At 33.1% G+C, this 21377-nt stretch overlaps 1 protein-coding gene across 5 annotated transcripts in view; it reads left to right on the top strand.

The window, feature by feature from the left end:
* The window catches only part of LOC111050374 (ras-related protein Rab-5B), a 42260-nt gene that overhangs the window by 2598 nt on the left and 18285 nt on the right, over nucleotides 1-21377 (top strand). For all 5 annotated transcript variants that reach the window (XM_039423767.1, XM_039423768.1, XM_039423769.1 and 2 more), the window contains exons 2-4: nucleotides 7946-8119; nucleotides 10412-10563; nucleotides 18116-18332. In XM_039423767.1, coding sequence (XP_039279701.1) covers nucleotides 7957-8119; nucleotides 10412-10563; nucleotides 18116-18332 — 532 coding nt within the window. In that variant the 5' untranslated portion in view covers nucleotides 7946-7956. The remainder of the gene's footprint in view (nucleotides 1-7945; nucleotides 8120-10411; nucleotides 10564-18115; nucleotides 18333-21377) is intronic.

Raw genomic sequence — 21377 nt, 5'->3', positions numbered from 1 at the left:
TACATCGTCACTCCGGAGACTGTTTAAAGACTTGCTTAGTCACATTTTGGCTATCAGTGTGGTTGCCGGCTTGGCATCCCACCAGCAGCCAAAATGTGGCTGCCCTAGTCATTAACAACGGTACCAAGTGATGGAGTAAACAACAGCCCGCCTGGCTGACTGTGTGACCTGTTCTCCCAGTTGACTGCGCGTCCTGGCAGCCTAGTCTGTTATGGCCCAAAGGTAATTATTGTGAGGACGTATGATTTTTTTCTTTTTCATTGATATAAAAATTGTTCTATTCGGATTAGTGCGGTTATTATGCATTTTTAAAAATGGGTCCATAATTTGTAATAGCTCCGTATAAACGCTTTGGTTTTAGTTCTCCCGTTTGGAGCCCACCTCAAATCATTTATCAATTCATCACTCATCATACCTTCTTCTCTCGTCTCTGACATTATACCATAGGATGAACACACATGAATAGAAAGTTTGTCGTCATGTCAAAGAGTGATGAAGGAATTTTGAACCGAAAGCAGTGCTTCCTGCTATAACTCTGTGCAATATATTGATTAAACCACGAGAATAGCGTCTCAGAGCTAGAAGTAACAGTCAGAACCAGCAAGGCTTGCCATGTGCCCCTGTGGCCCCAATATATCACCATGAGAAATCTATTAAGTATGGTTTGTTTTTGATTATACTTGACAAGAAAAATGTTACATTTACCAATTACATTGTTATAAATTACTTGGGGGAAGTGATCTGTAATGAAACAATGGTTCTGTGTGTGAATATTTTATTTTTATTAGAAAAAATCGGGTTAAAAATGAGAATGAGCTTGAAGTACATTGAGTACTATCTCTGGGTTTTCAATAAAACATACAGTAGGTATTTTATTCCAACACCTTTTTAGTTGTCAAATCAACAGGCTAGGGATATAGTAAAGCAGCTTCTATTACTGTGGTTAGAAATATAGTAATTATTCTACTCATTACGAGCAAAGCAAGCAACCGGTCTTTGCACTTTTCTGGCTGATCAAGTCAGATGAGTATTTAGAAAAGTCCGACAGCGAAGAAAAGATTCAGTTTTTGGCATAATATTATAATATTAATATGAATATAATAATATGAATAATAATAATAATATAGAATATATTGATTATTTTAGAAAAGTCCGACAGCGAAGATTAGATTCAGTTTTTGACATAATATTGATCGTAAATAGTTGAGTTGTAGAAACAAATTAGTTTTGAAATTAGATATTTGGATCAATAATAATAACTCCTTGAAGTTGAAATATGTTTATTGTTAGAACAATAAACAAAATGCAACTAGAATTTTTTGAAAATCACGGTGGTCAATAGACTATACTCAACATTCATTCGTCTGTCAGGTTTTTATGTGACATTTGTAGACTAGATACGTTATGTGAATGACTGTTCGACAAATATAATAGCACTATTGAGCGTTCTCAATGTAAATTATGCTATCTAATTGTTTAATAGTTTGTGCTTGCCTTATCAATCAAGTAGTTCATTAGAGGGATAAATAAACATATTCAAAGAAACCATTACATTACAGAAACCAATATATTATATTACATTAGTATTATTATTGTGAAATCTTTCGTGCTAGTCTAAAGCGTGGTGTTAAATTCTTCTATAGTATCAATATCATCAAAACTTATCAATAATGTTTGTATAAGTGTCCACCAAACATTCGTTGTTTGTGAGATATTATCAGACACGTAAATGTTTGTCAGTTGCTGAACAAATTAAAATAGTCAACTTTCTTTGTTTAGTTGACGTATTTGGGAACACATCAATTGACAGAACACATGGGGCAAAATAAGTGTTCTTTGTGCCAATTTCACATTAAACCTCAATTTAGCTACAAACACTATTGAAACTGCCTTTCTGAATTGACAAATTTAATTGTAATTATGTAATACTGTAATCCATTTCAACTCAAAGACCGTATAAACATGTAGTTTTAAGTACCGTACTTGAGTCTATAAAGTCAACTTTGAGTAACCGTTGATTAAATACAGAGTCTTCCACTTCTCTCATTGATTATAATCATGTCATTGTTTCTGTTAGATGACATCATTCAGTCGTAGTAATTTTAATAGACGTACGTGCAACAGGGAGTTGATATTTGAAGTGCACTTGATTACCGGTTTAACAGATTTTAATTATTCAAGTAAATTTACATTTTTTATTGGTAGACATAGACATAAAAAAGTCACACCGTTGATCGACTGGTGTGCTCACCTATATTTTACTTTTACTATATTTTCACAAGTAATAAGTTTTTTGCAGAGATATATGGCTCCATTCTTAGAATATCGGTTGTATTTTACTGTCAGACAAGTTATCTTTATAATTTTTAAAAATAGTTGGGATGTTAACCTGTGTACAAACTTATGCGGCGCGAAGCTGACTTATATGCGTTTTGTTAGCTGATGCAATGATTATTTATATCTTCCTGTATCTGTTCAGATACAGTTATAATGAACAAATTATCAGCTGTAAAGGCGTGATGCGTGTGTTCGTGGCGCATAAGTATGTAAGCAGCTTAAGAAGACAGAAACAGTAAAACTGAAATTCAATATCATCCCCTTTACTCTTGAAATGTAAGAAAAAATTATTTAGAATAACAATCTAACATTAGAAAAGGCTCAACAAACTGAAATGTATATTGCAAAATAAGTGTAAAATAAATGGTAGATGGGTCAGCACATGCTTTAGTTTGAAATTATTCGATGTCACTGATGCAATTCACTTAAAATCTGCACTCTTCATAACATTCATAGCAATAATGTACACCCACACCCCTTCAGAACATTCTTCCTGCCAACTATATAAAGTCTCAGGGCGACAGTGCTAAGCTTAAAATAACTATAACAAAAAAGGTACCAAGGATGAGCATTGTGCTTAGACGACCATCGGCGGGTTATGTTGATCCAAATAAGTAACTATTATATTGATTAAAGTTAATCATGATAAGCTGAAACAATACTGCGTAAACAATACACGTATTTCTGCCAATATTTCAGATTTTCGATGTTACTCTATTTCAGACCAAATGATCTATTTCAGATCATTTTTGGACCAAAAATGTTTTGTAGAGTGAGAGGACTGTATCTAAATTATTATTGTATTTAATGAAAATACTTGCCAAGCTGGAATTGAAAGAAATATTTACTGTGAGCAAAGCTATGGAAAAGGATTTTATGTAATTTCCATTTATAAGACAAAAGAATTTGCAGCTAACCAGTAGCCAAACTTTAGTAATCCACGGTTACAGTTCGCGTAATTCCTAATCTCATTCTAAAATTGTTGTGTGTGACTATACTGTTGAAAGTAGAAGAACTATTACATGTGTGTGCATTTATGTAAGTAGTTTCATTGTTACGATACTATGAGCAGAGTCAATGTGATTTCTATAATAATGAACGGAGCTTCCTTTTCTGTGACGAATATTTGAAGGCCGCTGGGCTGTATAGTTTACTATGGAATACCAACCAGTTCCTATCTCGTCGTTTTTGCTCTCAATTCACCGCTTAGTCGTAAAACTTGTGCGTTTCAAAAAAGTTGTCCTTCTATTTTGAATTTCTTGATTTTTGATGAAATTTGATCGCAGAAAGCAAATTCAATATTTCATGATTTGTAGTTTTGTTCTTTGAGAGAAAACAACATGACAAATAATCTGAAACTTAGTAAGGTACCCAACTAATATTCAGTTTAGTAAATTTAAATTTTGACAGTTTGTCGTCTGTAGTTATTGATGCAGAAAAATAATAACACATTATGAACTATTCTAATTAATTTTACGAAGAATACATACCTCGATTTTATAGCTACTCTTGACAACATTTCTCTCAGAGATCTTGAATCTAGGAAGCTGTCCATAAAGTGCAGGAATTATACCAGAGTAGTATACTCATTGCTTACAATAAAAATATCGTCATTATTTTTAATACCGTACTGTCAATCACTCATGGAATTCATTATATAAAAAAGCCTATAATTTTTCCACGTACATAGTACGTGTTCTAACCAAGCATTTTCATACAGTTCAGAAAGAAATATTTGAATCTCTTCAAAAATCTCTCGATGAGTTCAGGGACATTTGCTACAAATAATTTTTTGCATTTTCCTCAAACTCTCAGATAGATTAATTGCCAAGTTTCCGATTCTTTTCATTCAATGAGGCAGTACAAAGAAAAATTGAGAATAACTATTCTATTTTGAAATAGTCTTGAAAAAGTTTCAAATCTGTATATTGTTATTTTTCAGTGTTCATATTCTCTCAGTAGTTTGTTGATTGGCATATTTTATATAAAGTTTGCTGATGCAATTCATTCGTAACAGTTTTATCACGCTGATATATTAATCTCTTTTAAGATTGAATTTATAGATTCTCGATATATACCAGTTCTTGAATGAATGAGTCACTGCTTGTTCATTTAATACACAATACAGTACACTTATCTTTAATTTTTTTAATTACTATTTTTCCTCGCTTTTGTAATGCTTTCAACACTAGTAGTGCTATAAAATTATTCTACCACTAGTATCAGTTTTGTAACAAGCACTCTCTATTTATCATTGTTGAGTTTAATTAACATTTCAAGATAAATTGCTTTGTTCAAATAGAAATATGAAAATTCGCCGACTTGTTGACAGAGTTCCAAAGTTGACAGACAGTAGAATAGCTGTACTATTACAAAAATATGTAGGCTACTCTCCATTTATATTGCAATCCCTTGATACAGATTTTTTATAATTCTTCTGAAAATATAATAACCAATTATTGAAGATAGTTACAGTAAATAAGCTTCTTCAAAATTATTTTTCTGTTAACTTCAATGAAACATTATGTATCAAATTAATATTTTATTCGAAATTTAATAATTTCGAGTAAATCATATTTTATGGTTGAAGTTTGTATAGTTTTCAATTATTGTGAATTGGAGACTATGGATTAGAAAGAGATAGACAGTGCTTGTGATAAAACACAGAGTGTGAGGCGTAACATTTGAAGCGTTGTTTTGTGATGGAATGGAACGCCCCCTTCTGGAGTCGCTTGGGATAGAATATTGAATTTATGCGGTGCACATGTGATGGAGCTATAAAATTGAAACATTGTATTCAGTCGTAGCCGATCGTATCGTACATTATTCAACGATAAAAACTATATTTGTACTCAATTTCCAAAATGTATCAACTCATCATCTTGAGCACACATTCAAAACTATCTCAAATCAACAGTTCAATTTACAGTTATTAAATGAAATTGGACATTACCAAATTGTGATTTTATAATCAAGTTGATCAGATCTAATTTCTTAAGGAAATATTATCAATTGTTTTATACGAGCCATCTGAACAAAAATCAATGTTAATTATTAGTTTCCAAATTTTCCATAAAGATGAACTGAATCACATACAGTAATACAATTGAAGTGATATATTTGAAAGTTTTTCAATGATTCTTGAACACGATATATTTGACCAATAATTTTTTACCTTTAATATATCATATTCCTGTAGATGAGGAATTGAATCTATCAAATTATATTAAAATTGAAAAAACTAAAAATTCTAATGAAACAAAGTCTGATGCGTCAAATGCTGGTCCAGACTATTTCGCTTGACTCATTATCTTCAATTTATAAATTATTGGAATAGCCCTTGATTCGATCATCATCATCGTTTCATCAGAATTGTTTATGTCTGAAAAGAATCTGGCGAAGTTGAAGCTAGAAGCATTATTGTTTAAATTTTCGATGATAACAGTCTAAAAGTGAATGAATCATTTATAATATTTATTGGCCTTTGGCCAAGTTTCAATGAGTGCTAAAGATTAGAGCCATCGATATGTCTGTCGATTTTCGTAACAGCATTTCTAGAAACTGTTTGCATTCCTCTTGATTGAGAATATTGAGATATGTTGTATGATCTATCGTATACTGGCTAAAATTCCAAATTTAAGTACAAGCACTTCTTACAATAATTTTCGACTCATTCATTTTCCAATATCCCATGTTTCCTTCACAATGAACTTCTCCAATATATTAATAATAAGAGATATTTTTCTTCTTAATATGTGATGATACTCTACTCTAATAAAAAATATTGATTAAATTATAAAATTTGGAAAATAATTCATGATTCCTGGTAGTTTTTCTCTTGACATAGACGACCTATTGGTTTCTATTGCAAGTTGATTATCATCAATAAAGATCATAAGTAATTTTACATGCATGTGTAATTTCATACTTGAATTCTTCTGCGATCAACTCTTCCTAAAGTATTTTCGATTGAATGTAGAATCAACTTTCAAGTTTCATTCAACTTGTAGGAATTAATTTCCTAATTACTAAATGAGTTTAATCTTGTTGAATGCTTCAACCATGTGAATCATTAATATTGATAAAAATTACTATAAACCAAAATTTCTTGTTTTTAAGTGTTTGCACTGAAAATTGGACTGAAATTCAAAAGTGAATGAAACATAACCTAATTTTTGGACTTGGTGTATGAATCAAAATTCGGGGAAGAAACAGTTTTGTGCTGTGCCTGTTAGTCCTTCCCTAATTATTTTAATGATTTGTGTTTTGTAATCATTGAATAAATAATTTTTGGTCACTTCAATTCATAATATTATTACTTACCTCAAATCTCATTACCAAGCTAGAAGCGTAAGATTGTCGCAAGGCTATTCATTGTGCAAAGCATTGTTAAGCTCTGTTAGCCAAGGCTTGCTATTTATTGTAACAAATACACCTGTTATGCAATGTTAATCTTCTCAAAGACCATTTTTTTATTGCATACGTTTTATTTTCCGTTGAACCATTTAAATTACAGTATATTTTTATTTTTCAAATTAATTTCTTAAACAATTTATTTTCCTTATTGAAAGGATTTGTAAGTTATATCTTCTTTTTCAACAGCCCTTATCGAAGGATAGCATAATTTCTTGGTTTCAATTCATAAATTCCCTGAAAAGCTTTTCAGTCAATATTAAACCAATCAAACTCCAGAACCATTAGGTATAACCTCACACCTGCATCGTCATGGCTTGATAGTATCCTGTGTACATTATTAACTTCAGAAAGTCATGAAATAAGTAATTTGTACGGTGATTAGAAAATCAGATAGAATGATGATACCAACGATTTTTACAACTCTAGTTTGAAAGCTTTGATCTAAGAATCGTGAAATTTCCGATTAATACAAAGGCAGCTCTCATTCTCAATCTTGATATTCTGAAGATAGTTCATTCGTCTCAATTTCAGTCTTCCTATAATATATGAAACTGAGATTAAATTAAATTCAATCATCATGCATATGGGTGGGTCATTCTCCTGAAAAGTATCATTTTCAATAGTTGATTCTATAAAAGTTTAATATTAAATTTTCCAAACTAAAATCTTTGTTACAAAAATATAATTTAATCTCTTCTCTTCACTACAGTAATCAATCTATTTTGGAAGGTACAGTAGTTTTAAATGCACATTCTTTAAAAAAAACCTTTCATCAAGAATGTTAAAGCTATTTTTCCAATAAAAATGTCTTTTATATTGATATTTTCAATTATTAGACCACTAATTAATATTTAAACTTTTAAATTCCTTCTTTCCAATATTCAGATGAATAATAATATCATGATGTAACATTTTCTATCTAAGAATTGTTCATGACAAGTCAGATTTTAGTTCAGTAATGGAATTTAAATATACGTAAATTTCTCAATTGATGTTTTTAGCCTGAAAATCACTTATTTGATTTTGAAAACTAGTATTTTATACTAATAATATTTGTAATAAACTAATATTTGATCAATATTAATATCAATATTTGGCTTATTATGAATGCTGTTTTTTGTACTTGATTAACTTCTATATTATCATTGAGACTGCTCGGCATGTTGAAAAATGGTGTTTTTATTGTTTTCAGAGGATCAGGGTATGGCGAATCGTGGCGGGGCTCAAAGACCGAACGGCACATCGCAGGGCAAGATCTGTCAATTCAAATTAGTCTTGCTGGGCGAGTCAGCTGTTGGCAAATCGAGTCTTGTGCTCAGGTTTGTCAAGGGACAGTTCCATGAGTACCAAGAAAGTACGATAGGAGGTTAGTTGTTGCAAAAAGTAGAACATTTCGATAATACAAAAATATGGAAATAAACTTTATATATTGCAATATTGTAGAAATTCTAATAGATCCATTATAATAATAATTATCAAACGAAAATACAAATAAATACCCTATCAACCAACCTACCTGTATGAATATACTATCAACATCGAAAGAACAGGAAGTCTTTAACTCATTTTCTATCTACTATATTTTCTATGTACTATCAACATCGAAAGAACAGGAAGTCTTTAACTCATTTTCTTTTAATGAAATCCTTTTTCTTCGATCACATGACTGGATAGATAGTATATGTAATAGTTGAATATTCTGTAACTTGTTCAGAGCTGTTGAAATATTTTATATCCATGAAACCAATCAGCAATATCCAGTAGCTTCAATTTATTTGTATAGCTCACTGTAGTATGTTTTTGACCGCATATTGCTAAATTTTATGGAAATTGGTCATTTTTATTTGGATCTGTTTTTCATTAAATAAAACAAGAAACTACATATTTTACAATGTCAGTTCGATTATCAGTTTACAAAATTTGAAAGTCATCAAATATTATCTACTTCTTCTATAGTGAGGTCCACTTTATAATGGCAGTGTTTGATTAGCAATTGTATTGCTATCCTTATCTATCATTCAACAAAGCGGATAGCGCAATCTCTTTCTCGCTTTGCTCTGTTGCCAGATCGGGTTTTATGTAGAAATATAATTAATTAACAAAATATTTAATCTTGATTATAAAAATATATTATGAAGTCATTGAAAAATATAATTTCGTCCATAATAAAATATGATTTATTGATTACTTTAAACGAGAATGAACAGTTAATATTACATCAATAAACCGGTATCAGTTACCCTTCATAGAAGGCATTGACAAGACAGAGGATCGGCAACGTTGTTTTCATATCTTTCTCCTTTGCCATTATAACGTGGACCTCACTATAGTAAGTTATTCCAATAGTTTTCTGACAGCCAGTGCTCTAAACTCACAATTCAATACAAGTTTATTCTCTGTTCTACTGTATTGCAACAGTTTTATTTTACAACTCAACTAATCTTATACCTAGTCCAGTCAAGGAAAAGTTTTAGAGGGGAAACTTGGGAAGACAATTTTTGACCCCACAGTTCTGTTAAGGGTAGTAAGGAGGTAAACATATCAAAAGTCCCCACCCCTACCCCCTATGCTAAGGGGGTGGGGGTGGTTTAAAGGTGCCATTTTCTGGTTTCACGCATAAAACTCAAAAACTATGTATCCTAAGGACTTGAATGTCATATAACAAATTAGAGCTTACATAATTTCCTACAATATTTGTTGTACGACTTTCTTTAAATCTCCTCTAGTTTTCGAGATATCCGCTCTTGAAAGTGTGACATTTTTGAAAAAGACACGTTTGCCACCATTTTTTTTCTATTTTTGCTCTTTAATGTTAATTATGAGCTTATAGAGCATTAAATTCTCTTCAATTTGATGTATAATTTTACACTTATACGAATTTCCCTACACCTTTTGCAGCAGCTTTAGTGTTGAGTGTGAAATCTTCATTCTTGCAAGACCAATTGACAAAGGAATTTGGAGGGAATTTAAAAAAAAAAATTGACATTGCAGCTTTGCTGAGACTAGTTAGGAGGAGAACATATCAAAAGTCCCCTTTCCTAACTCATGTGCTAAGGGGATGAGAGTGGTTTAAAAGTTGCATTTTTCAGCGTTTTACTTCCACGCTCATATCTTAAGAACAATGCGTTCAACCGACATAACTAACCACTCAAAAATGAAGCTTGATAAATTCACTACACTTTTTTAATGGAATTTTGTGATATTCCCAACAGTATCCGAGATATTCGCACTTGAAGGTGTGCAATTGTAAAAATAACAGGTTTTTATCCAATGTTTTGTTCTTTAAGTGCTTATAACTCTTTAAAAATGCATCATAAAAACTAATTATTATATTACGTTTGTAGAGCGTTGAATTCTCTTTGAAATTCTCGTCAAAAATTGTCTTCCAAACATTTACCTCTATACCCTCTTTTAAGCATTCATTGCCTGGACTATTAATAAATAGAAGTATTTATTCTTTTTTATTATGACTTCTCTTCTTCTGTTGTATTTTTATACTGATTCTTCGCAGTGTAATTCCTATACATATTATTTTCACAGATTTCAAAAATGTCATATAATCTTTTTCGTAGTTTACTGGACATGTGCAAATGTTTTTCAATACTAATTAAATGAAATTGGTTCTGTAAAAATGAAAGTGGTTGTGTTGTATGTTTAGCTGCTTTCCTGACACAGACAGTATGTTTGGATGAGACGACAGTTAAATTTGAGATTTGGGACACAGCCGGCCAGGAGCGGTACCACAGCTTGGCGCCCATGTACTACCGCGGTGCTCAGGCCGCCATTGTTGTTTATGACATCACAAATCAGGTGGGCGAATCATGCTAATTCCTCAGTATACATGGTGTTTTTAAAATTGGCGAACAAACTTCGGGAGTGGTTCCCTGACATTGAAATGAACATAAAAGTTGCAGTAAACATGGTTAATAAAAAGCTTTGTTACAGAGATGATGATAGCGAAAGATTGCACATTTTTCTACAAATTTTAAACTTTACAGGAGGAGGGTATTTGAATGATTATTTTGAAAAAATTAGCTGAGAAATCGAATGAAACCAATTAGAAGTATGTAACTAACTGCAATGATTGAGATTATAGGAAAATATGCCAAAAACTCAATTTTCCAATTTAAACTGGATAATTTATTCATTTATTTATTCAACAATTTTTTTTCTTGTAATTTGACTGCAATCTAATGAACAGTTCAATTCTAGCTTAAATTAATAAGATAAAGTTTGACACTAAAGGCGTATATCACTCCTTCACAGTCTAATCGAGCAATCCCCATGCACTGTTACTTTCAGTATCACTCACTAACACTATGTTACATTTACACGAGATATGTAGGCTTCTTGCTTTTCAGTCTCCTGACTCTAGTAGAGTTGTCAATGAGGTGTAGAGCTTGGATGTTCTGATGATTATGTAGTCTCTTTATGGTTCCTGGCAGCCTTTGTGATCATGACATCGACTGCTTCCATCAGCAGGTCCCTGTGGACGTCCGAGTTTCTGACAAAGTATGGAGCATTGACAGCATTCCTCAATATCTTGTTCTGGAATTTCTGGATGGTGTTTATGTTACTTTTCCTTGCACAGCCCCACAGCTGGATGCCATACCACCATACAGGCCGAAGAATCTCTCTATACAATAATAATTTATTGTAGGTTGAAAGGCTTGAATTTCTCCCCAATAACCAGTATATTTTTGAGTATTTAATAACCAATTCTTCTTTCTTTTTCTTGACTTGTGATAAATCGTACTACCATCGTAGCTTTGCATCTAGTGTCATTCCAAGATACTTGGCTTCATTTGCAAACGGAACTTCTGAGTTGTTCATTCTTATTGGGATGTATACATAATGTCTATTTGTGAAGACAACATTTGTGGACTTGCTTTCATTCAACTTAATCCACCAGGTTCTAGTCCATTTCTCTATTTTCTTGATGACTTCTAGTGCTTTACTTGTAGCTTCCTCATTAGTTTCTCCAACTGCTAAGACAGCTGTGTCATCTGCAAAGGTTGCAATAGTGTAATTTTGTGGCACAGGAAGATCCCTGGTGTAGAGCAGGTACAAAGTAGGGCCCAAGTAGTACTCCAGCTTTGATTCGTGTTAGTCCTGAGTAGCTATCCCCTTGTTTCACTCTGAAGAATCTGTCTGACAGGTACGATTTTAGCAATGAGTCATATTGCTGAGGTAGAATTTTTTGTAGTTTCTTATTTAGATCTTCATGCCACACTTCATCAAATGCTTGAGCGACGTCTAAAAAGAAAGCAGCACAATTTTTTTCTCTTCTAGAGTCTTCTCAATGACATGAGTAATTCTATGGACTGTAGAATGTTTCCCTCTAAATCCAAACTGATGATCAGAAATGAGTTGTTCACTCTCTATAATATGTTTTAATCTGGAGAGCAAAACGTTTTCAAAGATCTTGGCCATTATGGGTAATAGAGATATGGGTCTATAAGATGATGCATCATGTGGTGGTTTACTTGCCTTGGGACCATGATGACTTCAGCTACCTTCCATGACAGTGGCACATATTTCAACCTCAAAGCTGCACTTATGAGGGCTGTGAGTTTCTTCAAAGCTCTATCTGGTAGTTTTTTCAGAACTTCACCAGTAATGAGATCATAACCTAGAGCTTTCTTACAACTGGTTTTCTTGATGATACTTATCAGTTAATTTGTTGTTAAGGCTGGAATCTCTCTCATATCCTGTGATATTCCCATCTCATCCTCTTCTACACCACCTTGAAATTGATGAGGTTGAAATACACTCTCCAGGTATTCTGCAAAACGTTTAGCTTTCTGTTCGTTATTCCTTGCCCACTCACCATTAATTGTTTTAATGTTTCTTGAACTGAGGGCTTTTCCAAGTTCTTTGTAGCTTTCCAGAGTGAATAATCATCTGTAGCAAGGTTTCTGAGATATTCACTGATCATATCATTCTTGTAGCCACAAGAATATATTCCTTCAGTTTCTTAGCAAGAAAATTCAGATGAGTTTATCCACTGGTGCTTTTGTTTGCTGCCACTTTTTCCTCGCTTCCCTCTTCTCATAAATAATTTCCAATATGTGATGTGGATAATGCGAACCAGAAGACCTTGTTCTCTGTGTTGAATGTGGAGTGCTGTCCCAGGCTGCTTCTTGGATGTCTTTTGTGAACTTTTCGACCTCAGAATCCAACTGATCACAGCTAGTAATTTCTGCTCAAAATCTATTTTTAATTGCTGAAATTCGTGGAATGCTGTCCAGTCTGTTTGCCTATTAACTAGCCTCAAATTGCATTCTTTCATCACCATGGTTTCACCCACATTGAGAATTAATGCAGTATTATCAGAGTTCAGTTCTCCACACTCTTCTATTTCCATGTAGTTTAATGATAAATTCTTGATTACGAAGAAATCTATTAAATCTGGTAATTTATTCCTATAATAAGTTAGCCAATATGTGGGTCTATTTGATGACATTACTGAACATTGCCTATCATTTATAGCTTGTAATAGCTCATCCCCATCATAAACTTCATTGGTTATATTGTGTTTGGGAGGGCTGTAAATAGCTGCTACAGTAAATTGAAATTTTCTACTTTCCACTGTTACTGTTGTCACTTGTATGTCTTCTGTTTGAATAGGTGAGTTTTCATAATGCTTTAGACCTTCTCTGATTATTATTATTGCACTTCAACCTCTAGCTGTATTTTGGGGATGAGAAGTATGATACAATTTGTAGCCTATGAATCTCAGGTATGACTGTTGTGAAGCGAGTCTCAGAGATTAAACATATAGTCCAGTCAACGAAAGATTATAGAGGGAAAAGTTTTGAACACAATTTTCAATTCCGCAGCTCTTTCAAGGATAGTAAGAGGATTAACATATCAAAAGTCCTCACCCCTAGCCCTTGTGCTAAAGGGTTGGGGGTGGTTTGAAAGTACCATTTTTTTTCATTTTTCGCATATATCTCGGAGAATATGCATTCTATGAACATTTGTATTCTGTGCAAAATTGAAGCTTACAAAATTACCAACCAGTTTTTTCCTTTACTTGAATGTGAGACAATTTTTGAAAAAAAAAAAACATTTCCGCCTCCAAATTTTTCATCTTTTCGGCCTTATAATTTTTGAACGATTGATGAAAAAAATTCTTGCTGATCATGAGCTGATAGAGCATCAAATTATCTTCAATTTGATGCATATTACTATTTTACGCATTTCCCTACGACAGTTGTGCAGCAGTTTTAGTGTTGAGAGTGAAATTTTCTGTTCAGCAACAATAGATCAGTTGACAATGAAATTTGGAGGGAATGTTTGGAACACAGCTTTGTTGACACTAGTTTGGAGGTGAGCATATAAAAAATCCCAATCCCTACATCATGTGCTGAAGGGATGAGGGTGGTTTGAAAGTTGCATTTTCCACTTATCACTTACATGCGTATATCTTGGAAACAATGTGTTCTATTGACATAATCAACTGCATGAAAATGAAGCTTAATAAGTTTCCTACAAGTTTTGTTTCGTAGAGGTTTTCGATAAATCTGATACTCTTCCAGATATTTATGTTCTAAAGTGATGCATTTTCGAAAACCCAGTTACTCTTCCATTTTTTCGCTTTTTCAAGTCTTATAACTTTCCAACAATTGATGAAACAATATGTGATAGCTACGAGATTGTAGAGCATTGAATTATCTTTCATTTCATGTATAATTCGACTATTTCTTGCATTCCCATACGACTGTTGCAGCAGTTTTACTTTTGAGTGTCAAATCTCAAGATTTGCAACAAGTGACATTTTTCGAATATCACACTCACTTTTTTGTCATCATAAATTGGCAGTATGCTCCAGTATGAACATTCATATTGAGTACCTATTGGAACGTCTGCGGAACTAAACACAGGTGGTGTTTCTAAACTTCCTACCAACCTTGGGTTTTGTGCAGCTGATTGTGCTGTAGGCCTACTTCCCAGCACACTTCACACATCTTGGCTCTCAGTTGTAATATTCTTGTGTGTGTCCAAAACCTTGACATTTTTTACATTGAGGCACTAATTTAGAAGAAACCAAAGACTCAATCTCCACTTTGCATCCCATTATATGTTTAATTTCATATACTTTTTTCACATCTTCTTCAGTGCTAAAAGATATAATAAACATGTCAAGTGGCTCCTTGGTCTTCCATTTCAATTTATTTACGGCATTCAGTATCTTGAATCCTCTATTTTTGAGGTCAGAAACTATGCTTTCTGGTTGGCAAGTGCTATGCAGTTTCTTGGCCATCACTCTTATTGGTCTCGTTTGTTTGTTCTAATACGAGTACCATGAATATTTTGCTTCATTCAACCATTTTGTTGCTTCTCTGAAATCTTTTTCTGTCTAAAAATTAATTTTCAATGAATTACCAGTCAACACTTTGAAATTGAAAGATTCCTTACTGGCAAATTTTGTTATCTCCTCATACATTGATTGAAAAGATTTGACGTTTTCAACTATCACTGGTGAAAGGGGTTGAATATTTTTTCTTTTAACTGAAAACATTTCTGCACACTACATAGAATTGAATGTCATCAAAATGTTCAGCATTTTATCCTCTTTGAAACAATATCAAAACAAATTTTCAATAAAAATCCTATAAATGTTACTGGCGAGTATAAAAAACACTATAATCATAATACAATTATGACATTGGAGGAGAAATTAGGCTGAGCCTGTACTATTTCTCCTCCAATGTCATATTGATAAAATGTTAATGTTGTCCAAAAGGTTTACACACTGCTTTGTCACTTGATTTTCGGTCCAGGAATAATGAAATTTTGAAGGTTGATGTTACACTCTAAATGAATCACAGGATGTATCACGATAAATTAAAAACTTAAGAAATATTGCACTTATTTGAAAAATTTGAATTCAAAATCAAAAACCTATTCAATATTAGTTATTTACAGCTGAGAGTCTAAAACAAATTGTTTGAGTACATGATCCGATTCAATAAATACTTTTTCAAACGAGTTTTTTGTACTTTCTCTTACTTTTTTTCGTGTCTTATTTAGATTCTCATTAAGAAATTTCTTCCTCATGAAGGTCCTTTGTTTGTGGAAAGATCTAACAACTTCTTCGGGAATTTCAGGATATTTTTCTGATGATATTAACGTAATTTTATCAACAACAACAATGCAAATCCATCAACGGTTTCCTAACATTATCACAAAAATAACCAATCTAAATCTGCCCTAAGAATGTATTAACATCATTTAAACATTATATAGATTTTTATTTATCCTAATTATGAACAAAAAATCAACTTTCAATGTTGTTATTTCATCAATAAATAGAGTGCATTTCACTACCGTACTGTAAGGTAGTTGAAACATATTACGAGAAACTAACAATGGTATTTAAATTTATAGTTAGTTGAAAAACATTTGAATTATAATTAAGCTCTATTCTTGCTTTACACAAGTAAAATAGTATAATAGTTCTTTGCAATGTTTTTGCCATGAATATTAAGTATCTATGGACAAGTTGAAATCAAAAATAACATTCTTCTTTAAATAATTGATGAAAAAAGTGGGTCTTCAGGACCCAGGCTCACGACGAACACCTGAGAAATTTAGGGTCACTACTAGAAGGTTAATTAAATAAACTTATTAATAAGTTTAACAACTACACACTTTTCTCCTGGCATTATAAACGATTATTATATTGAAAAAATACTGAAAATGAAGCTCGAAACCTACCATCAAACAATTTCAATCACGCACATTACTCAGAATAAACGCAGAACTCACTTGATAATCAGAATGTACACTAGGCCCAACGTTAGTAGATAGATTATTGTATTATTTAAATGTTTTGATAATTATTGTAAAGCAGAAACAGAAAGCTTGCATGTCAGAAAGTGTTTGTGTTATATAATTTGACTATACGTCATCGTATGATTTTCAAGAATGCGATATTCTGCCTACTCTGTACTACAGCCTACGTCACGGCTGCAGTTCCCCCACTCCAATTGCATTTCAACTAAAATACTATAGATGAGTGACCAACCTTCTGTCTACTAACTTTACATTAGGCCTACTTCATTAACTGGTATGATTAATATTAATAACAGTCATCAATAAAAAATACTAACAATCGTCAATAATAATACTGCATTGAGTTGAAACAAAAACACTACGGTATAAAAGAACTATTTCTATTGGCTTTCCAGTATAGTCAAGTCAAGGAATGGTTATAGAGGGAAAAGTTGGGAAGACAATTTTTGAACCAGCAGTTCTGTTAAGGGTAGTAAGGAGATCATAAACATATCAAAAGTCCCCACCCCTACCCACTGTGCTAAGGGGGTAGGAGTGGTTTAAAGGTACCATTTCTTGGTTTCTCGCATAAAACTCAAAAACTATATATCCTAAGGACTTTACTGTCACATAACAAATTGAAGTTTACATAATTTCCTACAATATTCATTCTACAACTTTTTTCATATCTCCTATAGTTTTCGAGATATACGCTCTTGAAGGTGTGACATTTTTGAAAAAAAAAACACATTTGCCACCAATTTTTTTCTATTTTTGCTCTTATAACTTTTTAAAAATCGATTAAGATTGAGACATATTTGTCGATTAAGAATCAACAATTAATATTGTACCAGATCTACCTGAATAATTTGAATCACAGCTGTCCATGTACTAGAGAAGGCCGTGGCAACTATCGTCCTATCATTTTTACTGACTTAACGTGAATTAATCTAACTTTACAGAATGTCCCACAAAAGGTGTAACAGCCGAAGACCATAGACTCTAAATTAAATTGCAACAAAAATGTCTAGTAAAATTTTCTTACATCAACCTTAGTTTCCGAGATATATATAGATTTTTCGATATTTTTTTAAAAACGTCAATAACTAGAAAACTATTAATCAAAATCTAATTCTAAGGATGTGGTTGGAAAGAAAACAAATGGTCTTCGGCTGTTATATTTCTAATAATATCCTTATAATTTGTTCCTTTGTTCGACATTCATACATTTTTACGAGCGTTCAAACTGTTTGAAATTTGGTTTTGAACTCACGAATTTACTTTTCCAACTTTGAGTGCTCATAAAAGTCCATAAACGTCAAACAAAGAAACAAATTATGCATCTTATTGAAAATTTCTTCCTCTTTCCAACCATATCCGTAGAATTAGATTTTGATTAATAGTTTTATAGCTATTTTCAAAAATATAGAAACATTTATATACCTTGAAAACTAAGGTCGATATAAGAAAATTTCACTGGACATGCTTTGTTGCAAATTTCATGCTTTGTAGAATCTATGGTCTTCGGCTGTTACATTTTTCATGAGACACTCTGTATAGACGATAATGAATGTTGCAGGACACATTCGGACGCGCAAAGACATGGGTGAAGGAGCTGCAGCGGCAGGCGTCGCCAACGATAGTGATCGCGCTGGCCGGCAACAAGGCAGACCTGGCCAACAAGCGCAGTGTCGAGCTGGAGGAGGCTCAGGCCTACGCCGAGGAGAACGGCCTCCTCTTCATGGAGACCTCCGCCAAGACTGCCATGAACGTCAACGACATCTTCCTCGCCATAGGTATTCCAACACTTTCATCCAACTAAGGACCGTTTGCACAGTATAGATTGCTAAACTCGATTAAACTAATCGAGTTTAAGTTATCTGAAAGCTTGAACTTGAATCGGATTTCTCAGTGGATTTACTAATTCAGTTTAAGTGGAACTAGTTTAGTGTTGAGTTGGTAATGGAAAGTCATCGTTTATAATATCAAGAAGGCTGATTTCTACAGGGAATTTATTATTTGTTCACAATTACAACAAATTAGTATATTGAGGTTATTTAGCTCTATCGTCGTTCAAGATCCACGGAGCTGTATGCTGTACGGTAATGACAGAGAAAAGCGAGCAAGAAATTCCTCAAATTATAATGAAATACAATTTATATTTAGTTAGCACCAAAAAATATATTGTAGAATGTAAGATAAGAGAAGTTATTCTGTTACGTTTAAATCTACTATGGTCTTCCACGTTTCTCGAAAGCATAATATATCAGTGAATGTTATTAAAAATTGAAAACATGTTTTCTGATGAAAGACCACTGTTCAAAATTGTCTCATTTCCCATAAAGCCCTTTATTTAATCAAATACTGAACTGGCAGTTGCTTTACTCAAGCAAAACCATCTAAAAAATTCTTCCTCATCCCAGAAATTGAAATTGTTCTTTCTGTCCAATTTTTCTCACTTTAAAAATTTCGTTGTAGTCATCTTTATCAAACAAACGCATTGGAAACTTGTTTAAATTCACCCATAATAGCTGTTATTTCTACGTTCAAATAATGATTCACCATAACCTTAATATTATCGTCTACATCGGAATTAGGCCCCCCGGTTGCAGTGCAGACCAACCACTATCGCATCGCATGTGGCATGTGGCAGCCACAAACGCAGCATATCGCTGGCCTGCCTAGTTCAACACTACTACAACTCAAAAATCCACGTTTTGAGAAAAAGACAATTTTATGTTTCAAATTATTACTATGAATTGTGCATTGCATAAGGAATGTTGATTTCTCCCATGTACAAGTATAATATTCTTAGACTTAGTTGAGTGTAGCTCTGGAAAGAGGAAGGAAAGCTGAGTAAAATGATGTAGAAATCTCAAAAATGATATAACTTTCCTTGCCTTATTACCATAGGTAAGGAAAGTATTGCTTTCCGAAAAAAATGAAGGTACCCCAATTTGTAAATTTCTATACGTTTGGGGTTTGGTCTGTGTGTGTGTGTGTGTGTGTGTGTGTGTGTGTGTATATATGTATGAGTGTATGTGCGTCTGTGTACACGATATCTCATCTTCCAATTAACGGAATGACTTGAAATTTTAAACTTAAGGTCCTTCCCCTATAAGGATCCGACACGAACAATTTCGATCAAATGCAATTCAAGATGGTGGCTAAAATGGCGAAAATGTTGTCAAAAACAGGGTTTTTCGCGATTTTATCGAAAATGGCTCCAACGATTTTGATCAAATTCATACCTAAAATAGTCATTGTTAAGCTCTATCAACTGCCACAAGTTTCATATCTGTAAAAATTTCAGGAGCTCCGCCCCATCTAGGTAAAGTTTGATTTTAGATTCCCAATTATCAGGCTTCAGACTCAATTTAAACAAAAATTCCAAATGGAAAAGATTGAGCGTGAAAATCTCTAAAATTAATGTTCAGTAACATTTTCACCTAAAATTTTAAATAAGCTCGAAATTCGAGAAAATGTTATTATTTCAATTGCAAACTGTTTGCAACTGTAGATTCTATTAAATGATTCACTATGAAGAGATAGCAGACCTCGTGTGTCTCCAGCGTTATAGTCCTGTCACCAGCTGGCTTAGATCTTTGAATAGTATACTTGAGATGCGCGGGAACACTAGCGTCAGGTGATAAATTTTCATAACGGCAAGGAAAGTTGTGTGAGTGCGCCACACCAGATTTTTTTTTGAGTTGTAGCACTGTTCAACTGGGGCAGCGATATATGGAATACATTGGCATGTATGGCAGTGGCACTGATACTTCCACATGGCGTTGCGCGCTGTGGAAAGCGATTATTTTCCTTGTGATTGTGGTACCACTGGTTTGAGTGTAACACTTCCCCTAGCTTCTGTACGACAATCGCAGTCGCTGTGATAGTGTTCCCTCAAATTTGTAGGTTATATTAGATAGCTCGGTAATTGTAATTACAATTGTATTTTCATTAATAATTGTAATATATAATTAATTAATATATTATATTACATAATATTGTAATATATAATTAATTAATATATTATATTACATAATATTGTAATAAATAATTAATTGATTTATGAAAAATGTTATTTTTTATTTTTATAAAACAATGTAAAAATGCTTTTCTAATAAAATTGATTGATTGAAAAATATAAATCTCATTATTTAAAAGGGTACTGAGATTTATATTTTTATTTACATTAAAAGTAGCCCTAAAAGAAAAAAGACTATGAAAACCCTAAAACACTATTATGAAATAGCCTCAACATAATCTACAAACTGAACATCACATAACATTACTAATGTGCGTTTTCTCGAATGTAGTGTGAAAGACTCTGCTTTAGTCGTATTGTTCCGTGGTGTGTCGGTCCACTATCTCCGTAAACAAAGCCGTAGTGCATTAGTGTGACGTCAGCTCACAAGCATTTGTGGTGTAGGAGCCCTACCTGCGCTGACGTCACACGAATGCACTACGGCTTTGTTTACGGAAATAGTGGTCGTTCCCACATCCCACATGCGATAGTGGTTCGTCTGCAACCAGCCTTGAAACCTTGAAAACAATCGTCGAAAAATAATTTACTATCAGCTGTTCCCCCATCAAATCTTCACGCATGTCAAATTGATCCAAATTATTTGGTTTTAACCTCCTGCTTTGTATTGTACCATAACCACCTCTAATACAAGGCCCCGGCCTACGATATTGCAACGTCGCAGCGTAGGCCTATAATCTAATACATGTTTGGTGAAAAAGATCAGCTGGTATTTAAAAAAAATTTCACCAATCATGTTTTAGATTCTAGGCCTACACTGCGACGTTGCAATATCGTAGGCCGGGGCCTTGTATTA

This window comes from Nilaparvata lugens, chromosome 3, assembly GCF_014356525.2.
Source record: "Nilaparvata lugens isolate BPH chromosome 3, ASM1435652v1, whole genome shotgun sequence".
In the NCBI taxonomy this organism is placed as follows: Eukaryota; Metazoa; Arthropoda; class Insecta; order Hemiptera; family Delphacidae; genus Nilaparvata; species Nilaparvata lugens.
This window is presented reverse-complemented; position numbering and strand designations above follow the sequence as displayed.